The sequence below is a fragment of the Corvus moneduloides genome, chromosome 11 (assembly GCF_009650955.1).
Source record: "Corvus moneduloides isolate bCorMon1 chromosome 11, bCorMon1.pri, whole genome shotgun sequence".
Lineage (NCBI taxonomy): Eukaryota > Metazoa > Chordata > Aves > Passeriformes > Corvidae > Corvus > Corvus moneduloides.
Window position 1 is genome coordinate 4321140 of NC_045486.1, and position 20714 is coordinate 4341853.

Below are 20714 nucleotides of genomic sequence, written 5' to 3' on the forward strand. Positions count from 1 at the left end.
TGCGCAGGCGCAGCTCTGCCCCCGGTGCGGGCGGGCGCGGGAAGCGGCGGCGTGGGGGGTGAGTGAGCGAGCGAGCGGCGCGGGCGGGCACGGTGGCGGCTGTTCCCGGCGTTGTTCCCGGGATTCTCCCGCTCGCAGCCGCCTCCCCCGAGGGCTCTGTTCCCTTGGGGGACCCTCAGGGGGGTGGCTGGGGGGGGGGGACGGCCGGAGGTCGGCGCGTGGCCCGGTGTGACGGCAGCGGAGGGAGGCTGTGTCCAGTTCTGGGCTCCTCAACGCAGGAAAGACAAGGAGAGGGTCCAGCGGAGGGAACAAAGGTGATGAGGGGTCTGGAGCGTCTCTCTGATGAGGAGAGACCCCTCACGATGAGGGAGCTGGGCCTGGTTAGGCTGGAGAAGAGAAGATTGAGAGGGGATCTCATTAATGTGCATAAATATCGGCAAGGGGTGTCAGAGGACGGGCCAGACCCTTTTCAGTGATGTTCAGCGGTAGGACGAGGAGCACTGGCCGTAAAATGAAACCCAGAAAGTTCTGCCTCAACGTGAGGAAGAACTTTTTCCGTGCAGAGTGGCGGAGCACTGAGCAGGCGGCCCGGGGAGTCGTGGAGCCTCCCTCTGTGAGGACATTCCTGTGTCACCTGCTCCAGGTCACCCTGCCTTGGCCGGGGTTGGACTGGAGGATTCCCCGGGACCCTCCCCGTCCCAGCGATTCTGTGTTTTAACGCCGAGCCTCTCATGCACCATCCCTGTCCCTGCCAGCCCCTCCCGGTCCTGCTCCTTCTGCATTCCCCTAATGCACAGCTCTGTCCGTACAGGAAAGGCTGGGAAGCGTGTTTATTTGGGATACCTGGGGTTTGAATGTTGTATCTCAGTGGTTCCTCGGCTGTGAGATACCAGGGATTTGTGTGGGACCCCTCAGAGGTGTTTGGGGTGATTAATTTGGGCCGGGGATGCTCCAAGTGCAGCAGGAGCACACGGCAGTGAGAGCTTTGGGGAAAATAAAAATGCAGGCTGGCAAGTCATCCCTGAAGGCTCCAAATGAGCTATTGGAGTTTTGCTACCTCTTACCCCAGCTTGTGTTGAGAAAAGAAGAAAGTCCACAGGAAAGCACATCAGGTGTGCAGGTGTTCCACAGGCCAGGTGTTTCCTATTTAGTTACAAGTCAGTGAAACACGTGGCAGCTTCTCAGCCTGGAAAGGGTGGGAATGTTGCCCCTGGAATACATGATATGGTGAAATGGGGAGTTCTGATTTTTTTCATACTTGCTAAACAAGGCTGAATACCCATATGAGAAAAACGGTGATCTGTTAATTTAGGCTTGTTAATAGTTAATGGTTTCTGGCTGTTCATGAAATTGTCACAATGGGGGTAAGTTCAGTAAAGATAACTGAAAGTTAGTGAAAAGTAGCTCTTTTCCGGGTAATAGTTCTATTCTGTGTGTTTTGGTTAAACATATTTTTGTTTTGAAAAGTTAAGTTTCAAAACTGTGTGACCCTTTGTAAAGACATCCGCCAAAGCAACGAAAACCCCAGTCCTTGACTGGGTTCTAAATTAAACCTGAGATAAGAAGCTATTGAGGGGTCAGACAATTGTACATGAGGTGAATAGTAGTGTGTAAATTCCTTCTGTCATGCTAATTATATACATATGCCAATGTATATACATACATGGGGTTCTGAGGGATGTTATTCTAAACTGTCCTTAAATTTGTTGCCCTTATTCTGGCTAATATGTGTGTGAATTATAAAAAACAGCTCTATTTTTGTAAGTATTACTGGGTTTTAGTATTTCTTAATAGTGATTTGTATTCAGTTCACTAAAGAATTTTAGAGACCTAAGGTCTGCTATGTGTGAAATTATAAATAACAAAACAAAAAAAAAAGATGGAAAGTTTTAGGACTGAATTTTAGTGTGGTTTTCATGTGGAATGTAACAGGTGCTTTCCTGTACTCCAGCTTTACAATCAGTTGTTTCATTAAGGTGCAGAGAGGTGGTACCTTCACATTCTTGATGACACTTTGATGTTGTTGGTGTTGTCATGAGTTTTCATCTTGACCACGTGGGAGATAATTTTGTGGGAATCTGAAATGTTCTCACAGGATTTTGAAGAGACACCACTCACTCTTATAAATTGGAACCTACAGTAATCTTTTTTTCTTTCTTTTCCTGTTTCTGTAGGGCCCGACAATTGGTGTTTGCTTTTCCTGCTGGATTCATCATGATTACTCCAGCTTTTGAACTGACCCAGGGTCCGGATTTTCTTACTATAAAAATCAGAGTGCCTTATGCCAGAGCTTCAGAGTTTGACGTTTATTTTGAGGGGGAAGATTTCAAATTTTATGCTAAGCCATACTTCCTCAGGCAAGTAGTGGAAAAATTTTTCAAAAATTGACCTTCATACTAGGAAATGAACTTAATTTTGGTCCCTTCAGAGTGTTCTTCATCTGCACCTTTTAGTCTGTTGACTACAGACAGCGCAGTTCATGCGAAGATTTGGGGTTTTTTGGATCTGGCCTCTTTGTTCCTAGGCATTAAATCATGTTAAAGGGAGTTGAAAGAAATGCTCTTCTAAATTTACTGGACAATGGCTTTTTAATTGTAAGTGGCCAGACAACTCTCTGGGTGTAAATTCTGTGGAGCATGTCTTTTCCTGGGAGGAATCCAGGGGGATTGAAGTGCATGGATTCCATTACTGTGAAAAGGAGTCACGTAGTTAAGGCCTTTGTGCTGCTTTTGGAATGTGCCTTACATTTTTATAGGCTGAGACATTAACTTGCAGAATTAGTCAGAGTGAGGCATGTCATTTTTTGCCTGCAGATTGACACTTCCTGGAAGAATTGTAGAGGATGGCAGAGAAAAAGCATCTTATAATGCAGATGAAGGTATTGGTTGATGTATTGGTATCTGTGTCACAGAAAATGTTGCTATTTCCAGTAATTTATACTTAAAAGCAATAAAGCAGTAAATTTGTTGCTTGCAGAACTTTTATTGCATGACTTAAGACAATAATGAGATCAGTGAATGTAGCTTCTGTGGATTGTTTGGTAGAAGGATTAAAAATTAAATAAAGCTTGTATTCTTCTGTTGGTTTGTGTTTATACAGTGTATGTCAGGAGACTCTAAGTAGTTAAATATTCTTTTTCGTGTTTTGTCATTAAAATCTTGAATTGTTATGAAATAAGGTTAAAAACATGCACAGGGATCAATGCGTAATAGAACACTACCTGCAAGTGTCCTACTTCCTCTGAGCCTTTCTCATTGGAGGAAAAAGGCATGTTTTTGTTTGTCTTGAATATCTTAATGCAATAATTACATTCTGACTTTTTTTAAGGTACTTTTACAATTCAGTTACCCAAGGAGAATCCTGGCCAATATTTTGAGGGGCTGGACATGCTGACATCTCTTCTAGCACCGAAGAAATCAAGATCAGCGAAACCTTTGGTAGAAGAGATGGGTATGACAAAATCAATCTTGTTTATGCAAGATGATACATGTGTGTAATGAAACAGTTATAGACCTGTAGAGTGATGTATGTAGAAAAGTACAATGTTTCTATTACTGACCAGTCCAAGGTATGAGAAAGGTGTGAATAAATCAAAGTATGGATAAGAGTGGAAATAAATATGTAGTAGATGATAAGCATATCAACTTTATAGGTTTAGTTATTTTTAAATTTTTCCAAAATGTGCTTTAAAAATATACTAATGCTCTGTAGGTCTTTGTACCCCTCTAGTGGCTGTAGAACACACACACAGTTGAATCTTCTCCTTTCTACAAACTACAACTGGACTTTTAGCTCAAATGAGAAGCTAATTAAAACCACAGATTCTAGTGCAGGTCTTGCTTAACACCAGTATTTAACAGACAAAAATGTTTGGGTATCTCTGTTTAATTTTTTAATACTTGCCTTAAATTATTGATAACATCACTTAGGTTCTGTCAGGGTTCTCCTAGCATCAAATGCTGATCTAGTTGAAATCAGTGGAACAAGTATTTCGGTCTGAGGGAGTGCACTTAAAATTTAGTGTTCCTGATGTTCATTTTTGAAAACTGGGGAGTTTGAAGCAGGACCTGTGGGTTACAGATCTGTATGACCCAGTGTTGAGTAAAATTTCTTAAGAGATGGAGTAAAATGAGGGAGGTTTATTGTGCTACCAGTTTTACCTTTCTAGGAAATAATATATATTTTTTTGTGTAATAATTTTCTTTCTCTGACCATGGCATAGCTACAGCTGCTTCTGCTGAGCTATCTGAGGACAATGAGGAAGAATTTGACTGGGAAGTGGAACAGATTCCTTATGAAGAAAGCACTCCACCACTGCAGCACCCCTATGGATTTGGGAATTTGCGCTCAGGGGTGTTCCAGAGGCTGCAGGTAGATGCATTTTTGTCTTTTCCTGTCTTAAAAGTCCCGGGTAGGCTTCCTGGCTCACAAGACAACTTTTGAAAAGTGCAACTCAGTTATGTGACTCTAACTCATTATTGTATGAACTGTAGTAGTCACAGGTTTTGGAGCAGGATTGCTGTTTATGGGGAAGGTATTTACATTCTATTAGGACATATATGTTGGTTTATTGCCATGAAATTTGTGAAGAAATACATTTCCCATCAGCATTAATGGGATGGGAAATAACTACTTAATGATGTTTAAAAGGGCACTGCAATTGCCTCTTAATTAATGTACAGCCACTTCGGAGAGTGAGAGTATTCTCAAAAGTCACAAGAATGGTGTTTGATTCTTGTCTTTGTTGGGGTTCTGTGCCTTTGTTAAACATTGCAAATTTATCTTAATACAAAATAACCTCCCTGCCTTATGATAAAATGGTCTGAATAGACTTGATAATATCATGAATTCTAAGGAGCTTCAAGTAATTGCGTTTCCTTGGAATTTTGATGTTTTATTTGCACAACGGAGCCTGAATTTGGAAGACTTGAAAGGGAGGTTGAAGCTTTTCTAGGGACTTCAGTGCAATAGTGATAAGCATCCTTCTTAAATTCTTACTAAATAAATCTTGTGTGTCATACCAGTGGCTTGGTCCTATAATTTTGTTCCCATTTGCAGGATGAGCTCAGTGATGTCATTGACATTAAGGATCCAGACCAAACTCCTGCAGAGGAACGTAGGAGGAAACGTTTGGCGGCTGAGGCTGCCAAGTTTGAGCCTGATCATTACCTGTGAGTACTGATTGACTTCATCTGGCCAAGTACCTCTGAAACACATTCCCTTTTCCTTTTTACAAATGATTGGATTTAAGATCACTTTTGGAAAGAATAGCTTTACTTTTGGGCTGGTTTAGTCTCATGGGAGCAGGCTATAATGGGTGTTCTTAGTGTGACACTGACACAGAGCATTGCTCGTCTGTTTTGGGGTTACTCAAGTGTTTAATTACTGCTTAAGTCTGTGTGCAAAGGGGGGCTGCTGTCAGCTCTTTGCAGAGCATTGTTTCATAGTTAATGTCTTCAGCAGCTGAGCAGCCACTCCCTGCCAGCATTTTGGGTTGACAAAGTCAGAACTTTGTTTTCCTGTTGTGAAACAAGGACTAATGAGCCATCCTGGTCTAGGAAGAGAGAATTTGAGTTTTGAAGTTACAAAGATTTTTGTCTTGGCCACTTTGTTTTTTGCCTTCACCACATGTAACCTGTTTTAGAGCAGAATGAGGAAAATGTCCAAGACTTTTTGTGTTTCTTTTGTGCTTCATTCCATGTGGTGAGGTGAAAATGATTCTTTATGCCTTTCAGGTTGGAGTATTTCAGGTCAAATTAGATTCAGATAAGTAAAATAAATGAAAGCCATGAGATTACTAATGTAGATTGATTCCTGCAAGATGGGTTTGGTGGGAGAAGAGGGTAGTCCCCAATAGGGAGAATTAGCACTGTGGTGTGTTTTGTTGGGGACAGGAAGGCTTAACCTATTTTGAGTTTTTCAGAAAGTAGCTTTGCAAGCCTGGAATTTTTCCTCAGTTGGATGTTTCAGAGGCAGCCTCATGTCTTCCTGTAACACACAGAAAACAGAAGAGCTTTCTTGAACTACATTTCACTAGAACTGAAGTAGTTCCTAACCTCTAATGAGATACAAATTGCAGTAATTTTAAGTTTCCATTTTAGACTCTGTGTTCTGGCCTGGTAGAGCTACACTATTTAGTTTAATGGCTCTGTCTTGGTTGTTTCAGAACAGATGATACCAGCCTTTCTTCAACAAAAATTGTTTCCTGAGGAGAACTGAAGCTCTGGTAGAAATGGGGGCAAACAACTGTTCTGGTGGCTTTGAGGAAAATGTACCCTAGCTGATAGCTCTAAGTTGCTTTGACATTGAAGGGAGGCAACAAAAAAATCTGTCAGTGTAAGAGTGAAGCAAATTGCATTCTGTGTTCAGGTTTTGTGTGGTGGTTAAGAAGGTATTAAGAAATTTCCTGGTGGTTTTTATTTTTTTCAATTCTCAGTAGTTATACCATTGTTTGGCTTGAAGAACAAACTCAAATGGTAAGAGGAGGCTTAGGATAAATCCTCCCAGAATTATTAGATTGAAATTTTTACCACAGTGGCTTTGTGCTGAGGTGGACGTGATCTCTCTTCCAGAATTCATGTACAACTCTCCTTTTTCCACCTTGCTGCCACATGTCCTTGCTTACCTTAAAGTCCATCCCCATCCAGGCTTCTCCTTCACCCTTCAGCTGCACAACTTCCTCCCCACAAATTCCCTGGGTCTTAAGCAGGAGAGCTACTCAGTAAAATCATGTGATTTGTGTGAGAAGCCTTTGGAGTGTTTTCCTTTAGCTACATTCAGAATAAATGGGGTTGGTTCAGTTTCATGTGATGCTGCAAGCTCATCAGTTTCCTGAGCTTCTGGGTGGCTCAGGGAAGGTGGAGGAAGTAAGGAGGGAATACTGAAAGATAGAGAATATTGGGGTTTTTTTTTTTTAATAATTATTATTCTCTGCTTTAAAGTCAAAGAACATATTTCTAACATGGAAAATAACCTGGAGCCAAGTGAGATGTATTTTATGGATATGTTAATATGTATCCACATATAATATGAATTGAAATAAATAGCATATGAAAGTTCTTTTTATTTTTCCTAGAGCTGATTTTTTTGAAGATGAAGCTATTAAGCATCTTTTAAAGTACAAACCCTGGTGGATTGATGCTCATAAAAAGATGACAGACTTGCAGGGAGAAAGTCATCAGGAACATGACAGTCCTGCATTTGGTGAGAATATACATATATATGCATATATATACACACACATCTGCTGCTTGAATGATAATTGCTGTGGTGCCATGTTACAGGTTATTGTTCTTAAAGGAAATGTATTACTCTACTACATTTATTATTTATTACTTTATTACATTACTTTATGGATCTCAGAGACTTTTCAAAGAAAACTCTTTGTGTCCATTTAGAAACCTAAAGGCATGTTTCCAGGGTGAGTCAGTGACCTTGTTGGGAGCACTCTTAACAGATAACTGAGGCTGCCTCCCTGCACACAGTGATTGCAGAGAGCACTACAAGTTACCATTGTGCATTTTCTTCTATTGTTCTTTGTTCATTTCCTATGTCGTATGAAAATCTGATATTACTAAAGTAGATGATGATAATCCCTTCACCAGAGGTTCTCAGTACACTGATAATACTTGCACTTCCACATTTTCTCTGGGAGAACAATAGAATTTGGGTAGATGTTGTGTATTTTACTGTGAATGTAATCTGATCTTCATTCCTGGTCTCTTTTCAGCCTCTGAAGCCAAAATTGTTAATTATGTCCATCATAAACACTTGATTTAAAAAGCACTGGACAAAGGTACAAGAGGCTTGAAAACACAATAACGAGGGGTTCCTTTGTTTGTTTTTATCCATTCACTCCTTCGTAAATGAAACACTTCTCTGTTTGCTTGGTTGAGGAATATAATTAAAGTGAAGAGCTGCTGGATGATTTTATTGATAAGGAGTGTTTCTCTTCCAAATTGAGGTAGTGAGGAAAAACATGTATATTGTTGGGTCTTAGAGGCACCAACAAACTCCTCAAAAGCCTGGCAAGCCTGCTAATGAAAATTACACAGAAAAAGGATCATCTTTTCTCCAAACCATTTCTTATAACATATTTAATAAGAATGATCCAAAAAATGTCACCTTTGTGGGGCTGAGTGGAGAGGCTCATGCAGCTTTTTGAATCTTGAAGAAATTTAAGTAACATAAGAGGCAATCTGGAGTTTGGTGATGTTAATGGCAACAACCCACCCTTTCCCTTGGAAAGACCTCAGTTTTGGTAACAACTGTGCTATTTGAATAAGTGACTGAAATCAGTGGAGGTTCCTAAACCTGAGTGAGCTGTGGTGAAGGAAACCACCATGAGAGGGAGTGCAGGTTCTACTTGAAGGTCTCCTGTGAATGGGAATACAGAAGGGCAGGATGTGGCTCCAGGCTGTTCCACCTGGAATCTGCTCATCAGCAGGATGCATCCCCTGTGGTTTTATATTGCTTTATCCAGCCAAAGGAATGGTGCGGTTAATCAGGAATTCCTGTCTGTCCCGTGTGAAGGAAGGATTTGTTCTTGATTAAAGATGTGCTGCTCCTCAAGTTAAACATGTAAAAGTGACTTTAGGGTGGGAAAGACACCTAAAAATCAGCAGATTCTTTAAAAGTTTATTTTCTTATTCAGAAACACTGAATGAATGGAATTATTTTTTTTCTTCCTTTTCCTGACTTACATTTATGTCTTTTCAGTTGTTATCTTCATTGGTTTCTTAGAGCCAAAAACTCGATTACTTTTGTCTTTATAATGTCTTTGGCTGCAAGGAGCAATTAGAAGTACAGATGGCCTTTTTTATTTTTTGCATGACATTGCAATTAACTGAAGATTTTCTTTGGTTGATTGCTGCTCTTATATTTATCTCTGGTTATTTTCTCTTTTGTTTTTACATCATCAGGTGCTTCTAATGTCTCATTACCAAATTTTTTCTCTTTTTGGTTCATCTCATTAACATTTAGAGTTTTCATCTCTCTTCTGTCCTTACTTTGAATCTATTTTTATTTGACCTTTTTACTTTTTCTCCAGCTTGTGTGCATAGTTTGTGTATATTGCCTTTTTAAAAAAATCTTTTCTTATCCTAAGTGTCTCTTCTTTCTTTTGTCCTTTTTGTACATCTCACTGTGTGTTCTTTTCCAGCCCTTTTTGTTCACACTTAAAATGTCTTAATTCAAGTCAAGTAATACTCCATAAAGCCTTACTAATTACACAGCCTTTCCCATGAGGGGATAAAATTTTTGGAAACCTTGCCTTCTGCTGCTGCTGAAGTTTACATGAGTATCTTGCTTCTACAGATTCCAGATGAAACGGTTTGTATTTTCTAACAGTCACATTCAGCTTGGTTAAAAGTTCATTTTTATTCTACTTCCAATTGCACAACTGTAAAAAACTCCTCTTTAGGCAACACAATAATCTTCAAAGGCTCAGGCTGACATATGTATTTAATCTAACATTTATATGCTCCAAGGATATCTTATTTTGTTCGGGGTAACCTCTCATGCTTTCAGTGACTGTTTTCTTTCTCATTTCTTTATAGAAAGAGAAGCAATTTCCTTTTAAAGTTCCACCTTTCAGTAAGGCTCAGCTCAAATGTATGCCATTACTGCTAGATTCATAAGTTTAAGATGGATTACTTTTCTTTTTTTATCAAATTTCTGCAATTGTGCTGTCTACCTGCTTTGCTCAGTTTTCAGGGCTTTGCATCATGTGTTCCTTCCTGGCACTGCTCTACTGCAGAGCAGGTTTTTGTTACATGAGGAAATTCTGCATTTTATTCATGCAAAACTCTTAATGATCAGTCTCCACTATAAAGTATCTCACGTTTTAAAAGGCAAGAGCAGTAGGAAGAAAGAATGATGTATGGTGTTGATGTGTTTGCAGGAACTGTGGATTTCTTAAGGAATAGTAAGGAAAATGAATATAAAGGAAAGTGTGAGACCCAGGAAAGGCTGTCCAAGTCCAGTGATTCTGTGGAGAATGCCTGGAGGAAGAAGGTCAGAAGTGATGTGGAGGAAATGTGCTGGAAATGTTGATTTGAGAAGTGGAGGTGGAGGCTTGACAGTGAAGAAAAGATAAGTGGAGGAGATAAAATTTGGATGAAAGAATTGCAAAGACAGGAGAGGGATGAACAAACCAAACCGTAGTTAGCATGAATATGGGTGTGCTGAGGGGATGATTTGTGTTTTTAGGACTTTTAGCTCACTTCCTGAAAAACTGAGGCTCTTCTGATCACAGTCTACCAGACAGAGCTTTAGGGAGTATCAAAGGTGGTCACAATCTGCAGCTTTCCAAAAATGGCTCCATGTACATGGAGAAGAGCTTTCACTGAATCTTCAGTGCTACCTTTTGAGGGGCAGAGTCTGTACAGGAAAGAGGAAGTGGGAAGTTCCACTAACCTCTCATTCCTCTGCAGGCTGCACCAAATTCAAGCAATTTAACAGAAAATCAGCTTTATTATTTCAGTTACTTGTTTAAGTTTACATTATTATTGAGTATTTTTAAGGCAGCCCTGGGGAAAATGCTGACTCTGCACAAAGGCTTTGGGCAACTGCAGTCAGAGTAGTGCTGCCTTTCATCTTGTAATGGCTTAGGAAGAGCTTGAAGAGAGACTTGTTTGCTACTGATTAATATCAATAACTGACTTTATTCTGACTAATCTGCTCCTTTAGCTGGTGTTGCTGATTCCTTAACCTGTAGGGATAGAAGCACACATTTAAAAACCTTAGAATTGAAACACACTAGTTTAAAGAAAAAAAAAAAAAAGAGAAGAAAGGTCAGTTCTGCTCAGTTCTCTCCCTTTGGGAGAGCTGGGGGGTTCAAGACTTGGCTTGAGAGGGCCATAAACTGAGGCTCTGCTCTCATCAGGAGATTATCAGAGGTACTTCCTGACCTGTACTTTCCTGACTGACCACTGAGTCAGCTCTCTGTGTGGGTCCAGCACATTTTATCTAAGTGCTCCTAACACATTTAGAACTGGAAGTGTCATAGTAGTCTCGAGATACAGATCTCACAGTGATTTAAGTGGTGTTATCACAGTGTAAAATACCAGTAGGGCTGTAACAAAACACCCTCTGGCTGTCAGACCTCATCCTCTCCTCAGAGATTAAACTCTGCTTCACTGACACTCTGCTACTGAAGGACAATTTGAAGTATCTTCTTTTTTGACATGAGGAATGACCAGCTTAAAACAAGTAAAAGAGGTGATTAAAATGTAAAGGTAATGTCTGCAGTCTCATCTGTCTGTAACTTTGTGAGATGAATTTGTCTGATTCCTTTAGATGTGGATCTATTAACACACAATTATACTCTGGCATGGTTTTGCCATTGGCAAATACACAAAACAATTTTAAATCAAAGTTACAAAAAACTTGCCAATTTAGCTTACTTGATAAGTAGCAGCAAGTGCTGCTTTGCATTAGATTAATACTGATTGTGGTACAGATTGTTAGCTACAATTTGGCAGTGTAAGTGTACAAAAGTGTACAGGCTTAGTACAGCAGAAAATGTAATTAGAATTTTAATTGTTCTGATAATTTCACACCATGTACTTGGAAGTTTTGAACTGGGAAAACAAAGTAGGTGGTGGTTTGGACATGTTAATTATGAGTTTCAGGCCTGGATAATTAATTGTTCAAAAACTTCAGGCAATGGGTAGATGTTTTGTTCTAACATTGAAGTATTTTCTCCAGACAAAGATATTTTATTTAGATATTTTTATTTAGAACACCTGGCACTTTGCAGCAACTTAATGAACATCTTGTAACATTTACCTTTGGGAATGGTCTAGTGTACATCTTACTTGCTGTTATTTAGTAGACTTGGAATTCCTGTGTTTATGGTCCAGTTGTAGATGTTATGATGCTTCAGAGTTTGAATTTTAGAGGAAGGAAACTTTACTGCTATGTTTTATGAATTTCACTTGGAGTTTCTTTGCTTGCTGTTTAAAAGTGGAGTGTGGCTCACATTTTCATTGGAGAATCAACTTATAAAGAAATTTACTGATAGAGATACATCATCTATAGTTGTGATTCAAGGGATGGTACTGAACTGCTTTGCATGAACAGAAAACCAGAGTTAGAACTACCCTATCTTTCTAAATTGTCACTTGCCTCTGGATTTTTATCCCATACAATGTGGGCTTAAGAATCCTCATTTTACTCAGATCCTGATTGTATATTTATCTCTGTATAAGATATCCAGGCATCCACAGAAATCCTTAGCATCTGGAGAGGTTCAAAATCATCAGTGTGCACATGCAGTGCTGGAGCTTGACATTGAAAGGAATACACCAGAGCTTAATAAAAGTTAAAGAGGAAAGTAAGAGAGATTTAGGCTTTTACTTGAGTGATGGGTGACTTGTGATTAGTTACATGCTCCTTTTTAAAGACACTGTTGAAGTAGTATTACCACCTATTAAAGTGAATGTGCCAGCTTTAAATTCATAATCAATTATCCTTTTACTTTTTATAGTTGTCTTCTCGGAGGAAGAGAGAGAGCAGATGAGAAAGTTCACAAATAAATCTTACCTTCTGGATAAAAGAAGCCGTCACCATGTATATCTTGGATTAATTGATATTCTTCTGGCATATTGCTATGAGATCTGTGTCAATGAAGGGGACAAGAATGTAAGTTTAAAGAAGTAAAAAATAATAATATATTTTAGGAACCTAGTGCTGGACCCTGCACTGCCATTTAAGAAACTTACCTTTTAAAGCGAGCTTACTTCCAGGCATCAAAAATACATGATGAAGTTCAAATGAAAGACTCTCCATCTCTAGACTTCATGCACGTGGGGTTTAGTAGGATTTCTGAATACTTGTGTTCTTCTACAGCAGCATTGTAATAGGAGAGATGTGGAGTTGCAGGAGATTCCAGACAATTCTCTGTATTTCTGATTTGTGTGTCTTGATTTATTCAAATGCAAATTTAACAAGATAATTGTTCTTTTTTGTTCTGTGTGGATCCCTTGCCCTCTTGGAAATGGAATTGCTTCCCAGATACAACTTTGTGCCTTGCATCTCCTGTGCTGTTATGAACCAAAGAGATGCCTTTTCAGTGCTTTTGATCAAAATATTGGAGCATGTAATCAAAACCATTCTGTCTTAATGAGACTGACATGCAGGGCATAGATTGTAGAATGACAAGCAAAATGTCCAGACCTGCTGATTGACCAGAATGATCTGGAATTGCTGTTGTGTTGCATGTTAGTGCTGCACAGAACTGCAACTCTGCCAGGAACACAGTTGTACAATTCTTTATTGGTTTTGCAGTAACTGTATGGTGTATGTGGAAAACACACTGGGGTTTTTTCCCCTTGCCCCTACCTTTTTTTTTTTATTCCTATTTAACAGGAAAACCAAGACATTTGGGCCACACAAATCTTCACTAGAGCCAGGATTATAGATCGAGGTTTTCTGGCTTTTTGCCCCAATCATCCCACTAGACCACACTTCCACTCAAATACTATGAATCTGTCACATATTAAGAATAATGACATTTTACATGTACTGCTGGCTTTAGGACCCTCTCTGAAAGCCAAAAGTCTTGAGCTGTTTTCATGAGACAAGGTATTTGAGCTTGCTTTTGTTGATTGAAGTGTCTGTTGCTTTGTGCAAATGGACTGAATTCCACTAAAGTACCATTTCTCAGTGTATTGCTGTTCCATTTTAAAGATTTTGTGCATGGGCTGCATCTTCCCACTATGGAAACCAACTCAGTTACTCAACATCTGCATTGCAATATAATTTTTAATGCTGTCCTGTGGCCATTTCAATGCACATAATGTAATGACTGCTTCTTATTCACAAAGGTTCTTAAATTGCTGCCAAAATGTTATCTTAAATAGTTTGCCAGCAGTGTTGGATTAGATAATACTTGTTTTACTGTCCCCTCTGAAAATCAGGTTGAATCATCTTGGAACATCAGGAAACTGAGTGCAACGTTGTGCTGGCTGGAGGTAAGGTAAAAGTAAAGTTTTGTGTTATATTTTTGCTGTATTACTTGAGGATTTTTTGGTATTTTATGTTGTTTCTGTGCCAAGTTTACTACTCTTTCGGTGTTGAAGATGAATTAAATGCATGTCCTGTTTTTGATGGTACCTGAAATTGATTTCTGGGCTTCAGAAATTAGTGGGCATGTGTTGTTTTACCTGCCCACTTCTTTTCACCCTTATTCTTGGAATAATAAAGGTTGGAAAAGACCTTTAAGATCATCAGGTCCAACCATAACCAGCACCATCACCATGTTCACCATTAAACCACGTCCAAGGGCCTCATCCCTGTTTGTTTAGTTGCTGCTCACTCCTTGGAACCAACACAGGTTAGAGTAAACCCTGAATTCCACTCTCTCCACATTCAGATTGTTCACTGAAAGCGTCCAGGCCTGTGTAAAGAAATTGTTACAGCGTTGGAGGTGGAAAGGACTTGACCTGGCCTGAAATCCGTTAATTCCTAAAATGCAGGAAGGTGGAAAGGACTGTCCCAGCCTCAGTCCTGAAATGACTGAGCCAACTCTCACTTTGCAGGATCAAAACTGAAACTGGACAGGATTTTTGGGTCCAGTCCTTCAAACTTTTCCAGTAGTGGTGAATGTTATAGTCAGTTATAACTTGTCCTTTGACAACAGGTTTTATTTTGAGTTCTGCAGTAGCAGGTTACAAAGGAGTGCAGCTAAAATGCCCTGCCTTAATTCACAAGTTTTTTTTGTTTTCCAGATCTATGTCCTAACATAGTGAAGGAGTTTTCTGCATGTGCTTACTGTGTGATAGAGCAGTTCTTGGTGCAGCCTGTGCCAACAGTGTATTTCACACCCAGAAAACTCACAATCCTGGCACCAAGCTGTTAATAACTATCTCTGTTAGACAAACCGTTAGGGCTGAGAGTTTTCATCACTCTGTAAAAAAAAAAAAAAAATTCCCTCAGCTCTGATTTGTTTGAGCTCACTGCCATTTTGCTGGCCATGGCATGTACACACCTTAGCCTCTAAATATTCAATCACAAACCATAAATGATTTAAATGCTTGCTGGTGATCCATTAAAATGAACAATGGGTTGAGGTAGTCACAGAATGCAAAGAAGTGCTGGCTGTCAGCATAGTGCTTTTATTAATTTTAATAGATTGAGAGGTCAAGATGAAATAGGTATTTTTTTTAATTATTAATTAATAAATGGAGTATTTTGTCTCAAAGTGAAAGCTGGAAAGGAAATGACTCTTAAGAAAGTCTTTAATAACTCCTTAATGCCTCTGGCCTGAGTAAATTAGAGGTGTTCCTCACTGATAAAGGAGGGCAATGAACTGTTCTCCCCAGGCAGGTATATTTATCCCTGTCTTGAATATCTAGAATTTCCATGAAAAGCAGAGTTGTGTATCATTTTTAAAGATCTTATATGTCCACATGTATTTGGTTAATATCATATGGATTTAATTTTTCTTTATTCTTAAAAGGGTTTTTATAGCTTCTCCTTAATATATATAATAATGTGGGGCAGATGTAATTTATTACTTTAATCTAAAGGATGGCAACATCTTGAGTTAGATGTTTTATTCCCATGTTCTTTTTTTAATCCCAAACCACTAAAATGTAAAAGACTTCTGTTACCTTGCCATGCAAACTAAATGTGCAGGGTCTCGTTTCTATTTAACATGTACATTTCCATATCTATTCAAATGCAGATTTTTAGAGGCATAATAAATCAAAAGGTGCTTTTTTTTCCCCCCCATTCTGCTGTGGCTTTTTCCTTAAAGGAAAACAAACAAGCACACAGACTAATGCATATGTTTCACTGATACACACAGAGTTTCTCCAGCATCCACGATGTCCTGGTATCTTTTGGAAGAAGAGTGCTGTGCTATCCCCTGTACAGGCATTTTGAGCTGGTGACACGTGCCTTCAATGACACAGTCATGATTCTACAGCTGGGTGAGTGTTTAGGGACTGCAGGCTGTACAAAACTGTCTTTGTATCTTGGGTTCTTGAAGTTACCTGCGACTTTTCTATTTAGCATGAGTTACTTCTTTGAAAAAAGCATTAGATTTATTTTTTGGACAGAAGGATCACTGAGAAGCAGTGCTTCAGTGGTTTATTTTAAATGCTTGGGAGTTGCAGGATTAAAAACCCACACAAATAGCAATATTAATCTTTACTACTGCCAAAAACTGTTGCTGATTGAAAATACCATTGACATTATAACAGTCAGGGAATGAAGTTTCGAGGGGAAGATGAATGCTGTCCCTCCTCACTTATCTCCACTGCCTTATGTTGCTGTTCATAAGTGTGAAAAAAGAAAATTCTGATATCAAAACTGCGGTGATACAATGCTGACAGCCTTTGGGGGTTTTTCTGAGGAGGGTAGTACATGAGAGGTAAGAAATTTGCTTTTCTTTTAACGTCATGGTGGAAAACGGTGTTGCAGTGAACATTCAGTGATCCAGTGAAATATTGCCTGACTGGGTAAGTTATTACCAGGATGTTTCAGTTTAGAAGTCAGTAGAGTTCTGTTCTTGTGTGTCAGAATACTGTTCCATTAAAAGGAGAGAATAACAGCAAAGTTCAGTTTATCTTTAGATGAATGCTCCTCCTTGAAAATGTGGAAAAACACACAGAAGTCTGCGGGGAAAAATAATGTAAAATAGAAATATATGACTTAAACTTGCCTTCCAAATACACAGGATGAAAGCTGCTAGAATTTCATGGTGGTGTAAAATCAGATTATCATATCAAATGGCAGATACAGAGCTGGGGTTAAATTATATCTGCATTTTGAAATGGTCTGTGGAAAGAGGACTGGATTTCTGCATCTATAAAATTCAGGTTTCAGGCTGTTGTCTGGCAGCTCTCACAGCAAGGAACTCCTGAAGGATCCAGCGATCTGCAGACCATGCTCTGACTTTATGTTACACATGTTGGAAGCTTTTTGATTTGTACTTTTAAATACAACTAGTGGGGTTTTTTGAATAATCAGGAAGTAGTATCTGCACATAACAAGCAATATATTTATTGGTCAGAGTAATGCAGACCTGTAACCATGCAAAAACTGTTAAATCCTATGGGCCCATGTTCTAAAAGCAGACATTTGATAGTTTGCCTGATGCAGGATTCCCTGTTTCAAGTCTGGCAAGATTTGCAGCCTCTCATTAGAGACCCATTAAGCTACTATAATCCAAAACTTTTCATTTATGAAGAAAGACATTTTTTGTTGCAACTTACTGTAACATTCACTGATGCACATTGTTACTTGGCAGATGAGTAGCAGGAGTGGATGTTGGAAATGGGTTGGGCTGACAGCTTGACAGCTGGAACCTGAAAAAATCAGCAAAATTTTAATTCCACACATCATTTCTTTGTAAAAGAGCATGCTTCCTTTTAGTCAAAATAGTGATGTTTGACAAGCACTGATGGGGATACAATTTAAAAGTTATTAGTTATATTTGGGATTTTATGTTTTCTTTGCTGACTTAGTTGGTTTCCTGCTAGTGAGGTTTTTTTGTTCTGTTTGCCATGGCATTTTGCTCTCCACATTCCTTCTCCTTATTGCCATCTTCCTCACTCTTAACTTTCATTCTCTGGCTGTATTTTTTCAGCATGGGATTACTTACAAATAAGCAAACAAATTTTGTGCTTGAACAGCAGGGGGAGTGCTGATCTTTTTTGTTTCTTTTTTTTTTTTTTTTCTTTTTCCCCTCTCCTCTCTAAATCTGTAAAATGTAATTTCATCCCTGTTCAGGTTTCATAGCCTAGGAGGAGCCAGCCTCTTGGGAGAGGGTTATTAGATTCCATTTGCAGTGGTGGCTGTTTTCATTTGAATGTGGGTTTTTTACCCCCACCATTAAATGAATGGTGAAAATAATTTTTTTTAAGGTTTCCAGTTCTTAACCCTTTAGCAGCTTAGTCATCAGAAAACTAAGGGAGGGGATTCCAGCTAATTGGATGGATGCATATGAAGGAAAAACCAAACTGACAACAGAAAGCTTTCTGATTGTGGAATGAGAAAGCTCACATTTTTTATCTTTTACTGTATTTATTGACTGTGTGTCAAATGGCTCCTTCCTGAGCCTGAAGTGAGTTTTTTCTTTCATTTTGCTGAACTATTCTGTAACTAGCAGAAGTAGGAAAAGTTCTCCCTAATTCCAGGCCCTGGGCTGCTGTTAGGTAATCACTACATTGCCTCACACAATTCCATGTGCTTGACCCTGCTGTGAGCTGTGTGTTCCCAACCTTATTATTTTCCAGCACTGGTACTGGTGTAGGCATAAAGGGAAAAATGCTCCTCTTAAGAGAGATGATGTGGCAGAACTTCTTGTTATTTGTGAGGTACTTTCCAGCTTGCTTTTCTTTTTAAATTCAGTGCCCTGGCTGTGCCAAAGTTTGGGCCAGCAGAGCTTGGTGCAGTGGAAAAGCTGGGGGAAGGGGCTGCTTCAGCTGTGGAGAATTACACGCATGACTGGGCCTGCAGCCTTTGGTCTTGCAGAGATTCCTGCTGAATCCAGAGGCTCCCATGCCCAGGGATGTGGATACTGAAGGACACAGTTACAGTGCTGCTGTTCCCAGCCTGTGAATCAACCCCAGTTTCCAAGGTGGTCGTGGATACTGTGGTTACTAAACCCTCAGATGTGAGATGATAAAGATGATCCATTATGATTTTTTGTGAATTACAAAAATAAAAATCTATTTCCAGGAAAAGCTGCAGTTTTGAAGTGTCTGCTGGACATTCACAAGATTTTTATGGAGAGTGACCCTGCCTACATCCTTAATGATCTCTTCATTACGGACTATTGCATCTGGATCCAGAAAGTCAAGTAAGTTCTTCAGCAGTTAGTGATGTGGGAGATGTTTTTAGCATACTTCATCTATGAACAAGTGTCAGTAAAATAAATTGTCTCCTATACACAGGAATATGATAAATTTTTTTTGTTTAGTAACAGTGTCTGTCCAGCAATTCTTGATACAGAAGCAAAGACATTCAGTACACTTTTTAAATGCAGTGACATCACTGGAGGAGGGAGGGAGGAAGGAATTGCATTTGAAATAAAAATGTGAATTTTCATTAATATATTAATTGAGGTTTTGGGGGGAAAAAACAAATTCTGGGGAATTCTCATTACACTGTGATCTTTCTTAGGAAGAGAAATGTTTATGCAGCTCTTATGTAACTTCAGGGTAAAGGTTGGAAGGAGCTTCTAGGTCAAAATTGACAGCACATGCAGAGCATTCCCAGCTGTATGGAACATTGATTTATGGGCTGTAGCAGTTGCACCAATTGATTATTAACACCAGAACAAGTGTCACAAATCTCCATGTGCTCTGCGCTCCTGCTGCTGCAGCTCTCCCTGGCAGTGTGGGAAGCTTTGGCTGCCACTACTAGAGAGGAAGGAGGGACTCTGCCACCTCCAGACAAAATCCCTGCAGTTGTGTGTCTCACCTGTGTTCTTTTAAAGGAATCAGCATGGCTTATTTCCAGAGTTTTGGGAAGTTTGCAGCCAGACTGGTTGGAATACCAGCATGTTCTAGTGGCTTAAAACCAAAGGTATCAGTAGGAAAACAGTGGGAAGTGGATTAAATGATTAAAGCAAGCTGCATGTTCAAATCTTACTAAGCTTTATATTGTTCTTGTCAGATTTATTCTGTTTTTCATACAGCTTTTGTATTACTTTTCCTTCCTTTTTATGTCTTCACAGCCTTCTCTGAAGGCCCACAAAAGAAGGTGTGAGTTGGAACAGGCATGACTAATATACACACAAAAAATGGCATTGTCTTATTTGTTAATACAGCAAGGCAGACTCCTAAACCAGTGGCTAAAATAGTCTTTGTATTTAACGAGAGACTGTGGGGGATAAAATAACTGAAGTGCACAAGACAGTGAAGGGGATATAGAGGGAATTTGCCAATAATCAGGATCAGAAAGGGGAATGAGACAGAGAATTGAGTCAGCCTGCACAGGCTGCATGTTTAGGTGTGACTTTAGCAGTACTTCTTGGAGAATTAAAGAGCTTCAGTTCATAGCTGTTTATTATGTGTTGTAGATGTTGATTCTTATTCTGTGTGTGCTTTCAGTGACTCTGTTCCTATAGGTAACAATATATAAAGTACTTTAAAGCAATTACAGGTGTTTCCAAATGTTTTGATTCATCAATCCTAATGAATTCCTGAAACAGCCGGTTTATTTTACACTGTCATATTTGAGGAGGCTTTTTTCAACCACGCCTTAAATGTGTGGGAAATTCACCAAGTGTGGGGAAATTCAGGTTGAAGTTGAGTTGAAAAAGTGCAGTAAATAAAGGAGAAAGTTATTTCATGGGTCTTTCACAAAGAAATGAGTCATTAAGCAGTAATACCTCTGCTGCCCATATCAATGAATATAATGTCTAGCAAGTTAGTCATAAAACCCAGTTTTCTTTAAATCCAGCCCAGGAAAATGCACAGTAGCTATAAGTGACTGATAGATTAACACATTTCCTCCCAGACTCTCACATTATGTCCCAGTTAAGCAGAACTGACAGCTGCTGGAAAGAGGGCAATTAAGCTATCTTATTGTCAGAGAGACATGGCACAATAGCTGTCTGTCATTAGGGGAGCAAGAGAGAGAGAGAGGAGCTGCAGAACCCAGTCCTATTTTTAGGCCTAAATCAGGACAGCATTTAAGCATATGCTGCAGTCATTGCTGTGCAGTTCAGCAGTGTTTGAAGTTCAGCAAGTGCG

General features: G+C 39.3%; 1 protein-coding gene across 3 annotated transcripts in view; it reads left to right on the plus strand.

Moving 5' to 3' along the window:
* The first annotated feature begins 18 nt into the window (after positions 1–18).
* SHQ1 (SHQ1, H/ACA ribonucleoprotein assembly factor) overlaps positions 19–20714 on the plus strand; it is a 39664-nt gene continuing 18968 nt past the window's right edge. The window contains exons 1-11 of one of the 3 annotated variants that reach the window (XM_032121305.1): positions 19–58; positions 2175–2357; positions 2814–2878; positions 3328–3450; positions 4223–4371; positions 5059–5171; positions 7076–7203; positions 12491–12645; positions 13923–13976; positions 15815–15938; positions 18694–18814. In XM_032121305.1, the coding sequence (XP_031977196.1) occupies positions 2215–2357; positions 2814–2878; positions 3328–3450; positions 4223–4371; positions 5059–5171; positions 7076–7203; positions 12491–12645; positions 13923–13976; positions 15815–15938; positions 18694–18814 (1175 nt within the window). In that variant the 5' untranslated portion in view covers positions 19–58; positions 2175–2214. Of the gene's footprint in view, positions 59–122; positions 315–2174; positions 2358–2813; positions 2879–3327; positions 3451–4222; positions 4372–5058; positions 5172–7075; positions 7204–12490; positions 12646–13922; positions 13977–15814; positions 15939–18693; positions 18815–20714 lie in introns of those variants that run through there. The other 2 variants (XM_032121304.1, XM_032121306.1) reach the window with 2 other exon arrangements.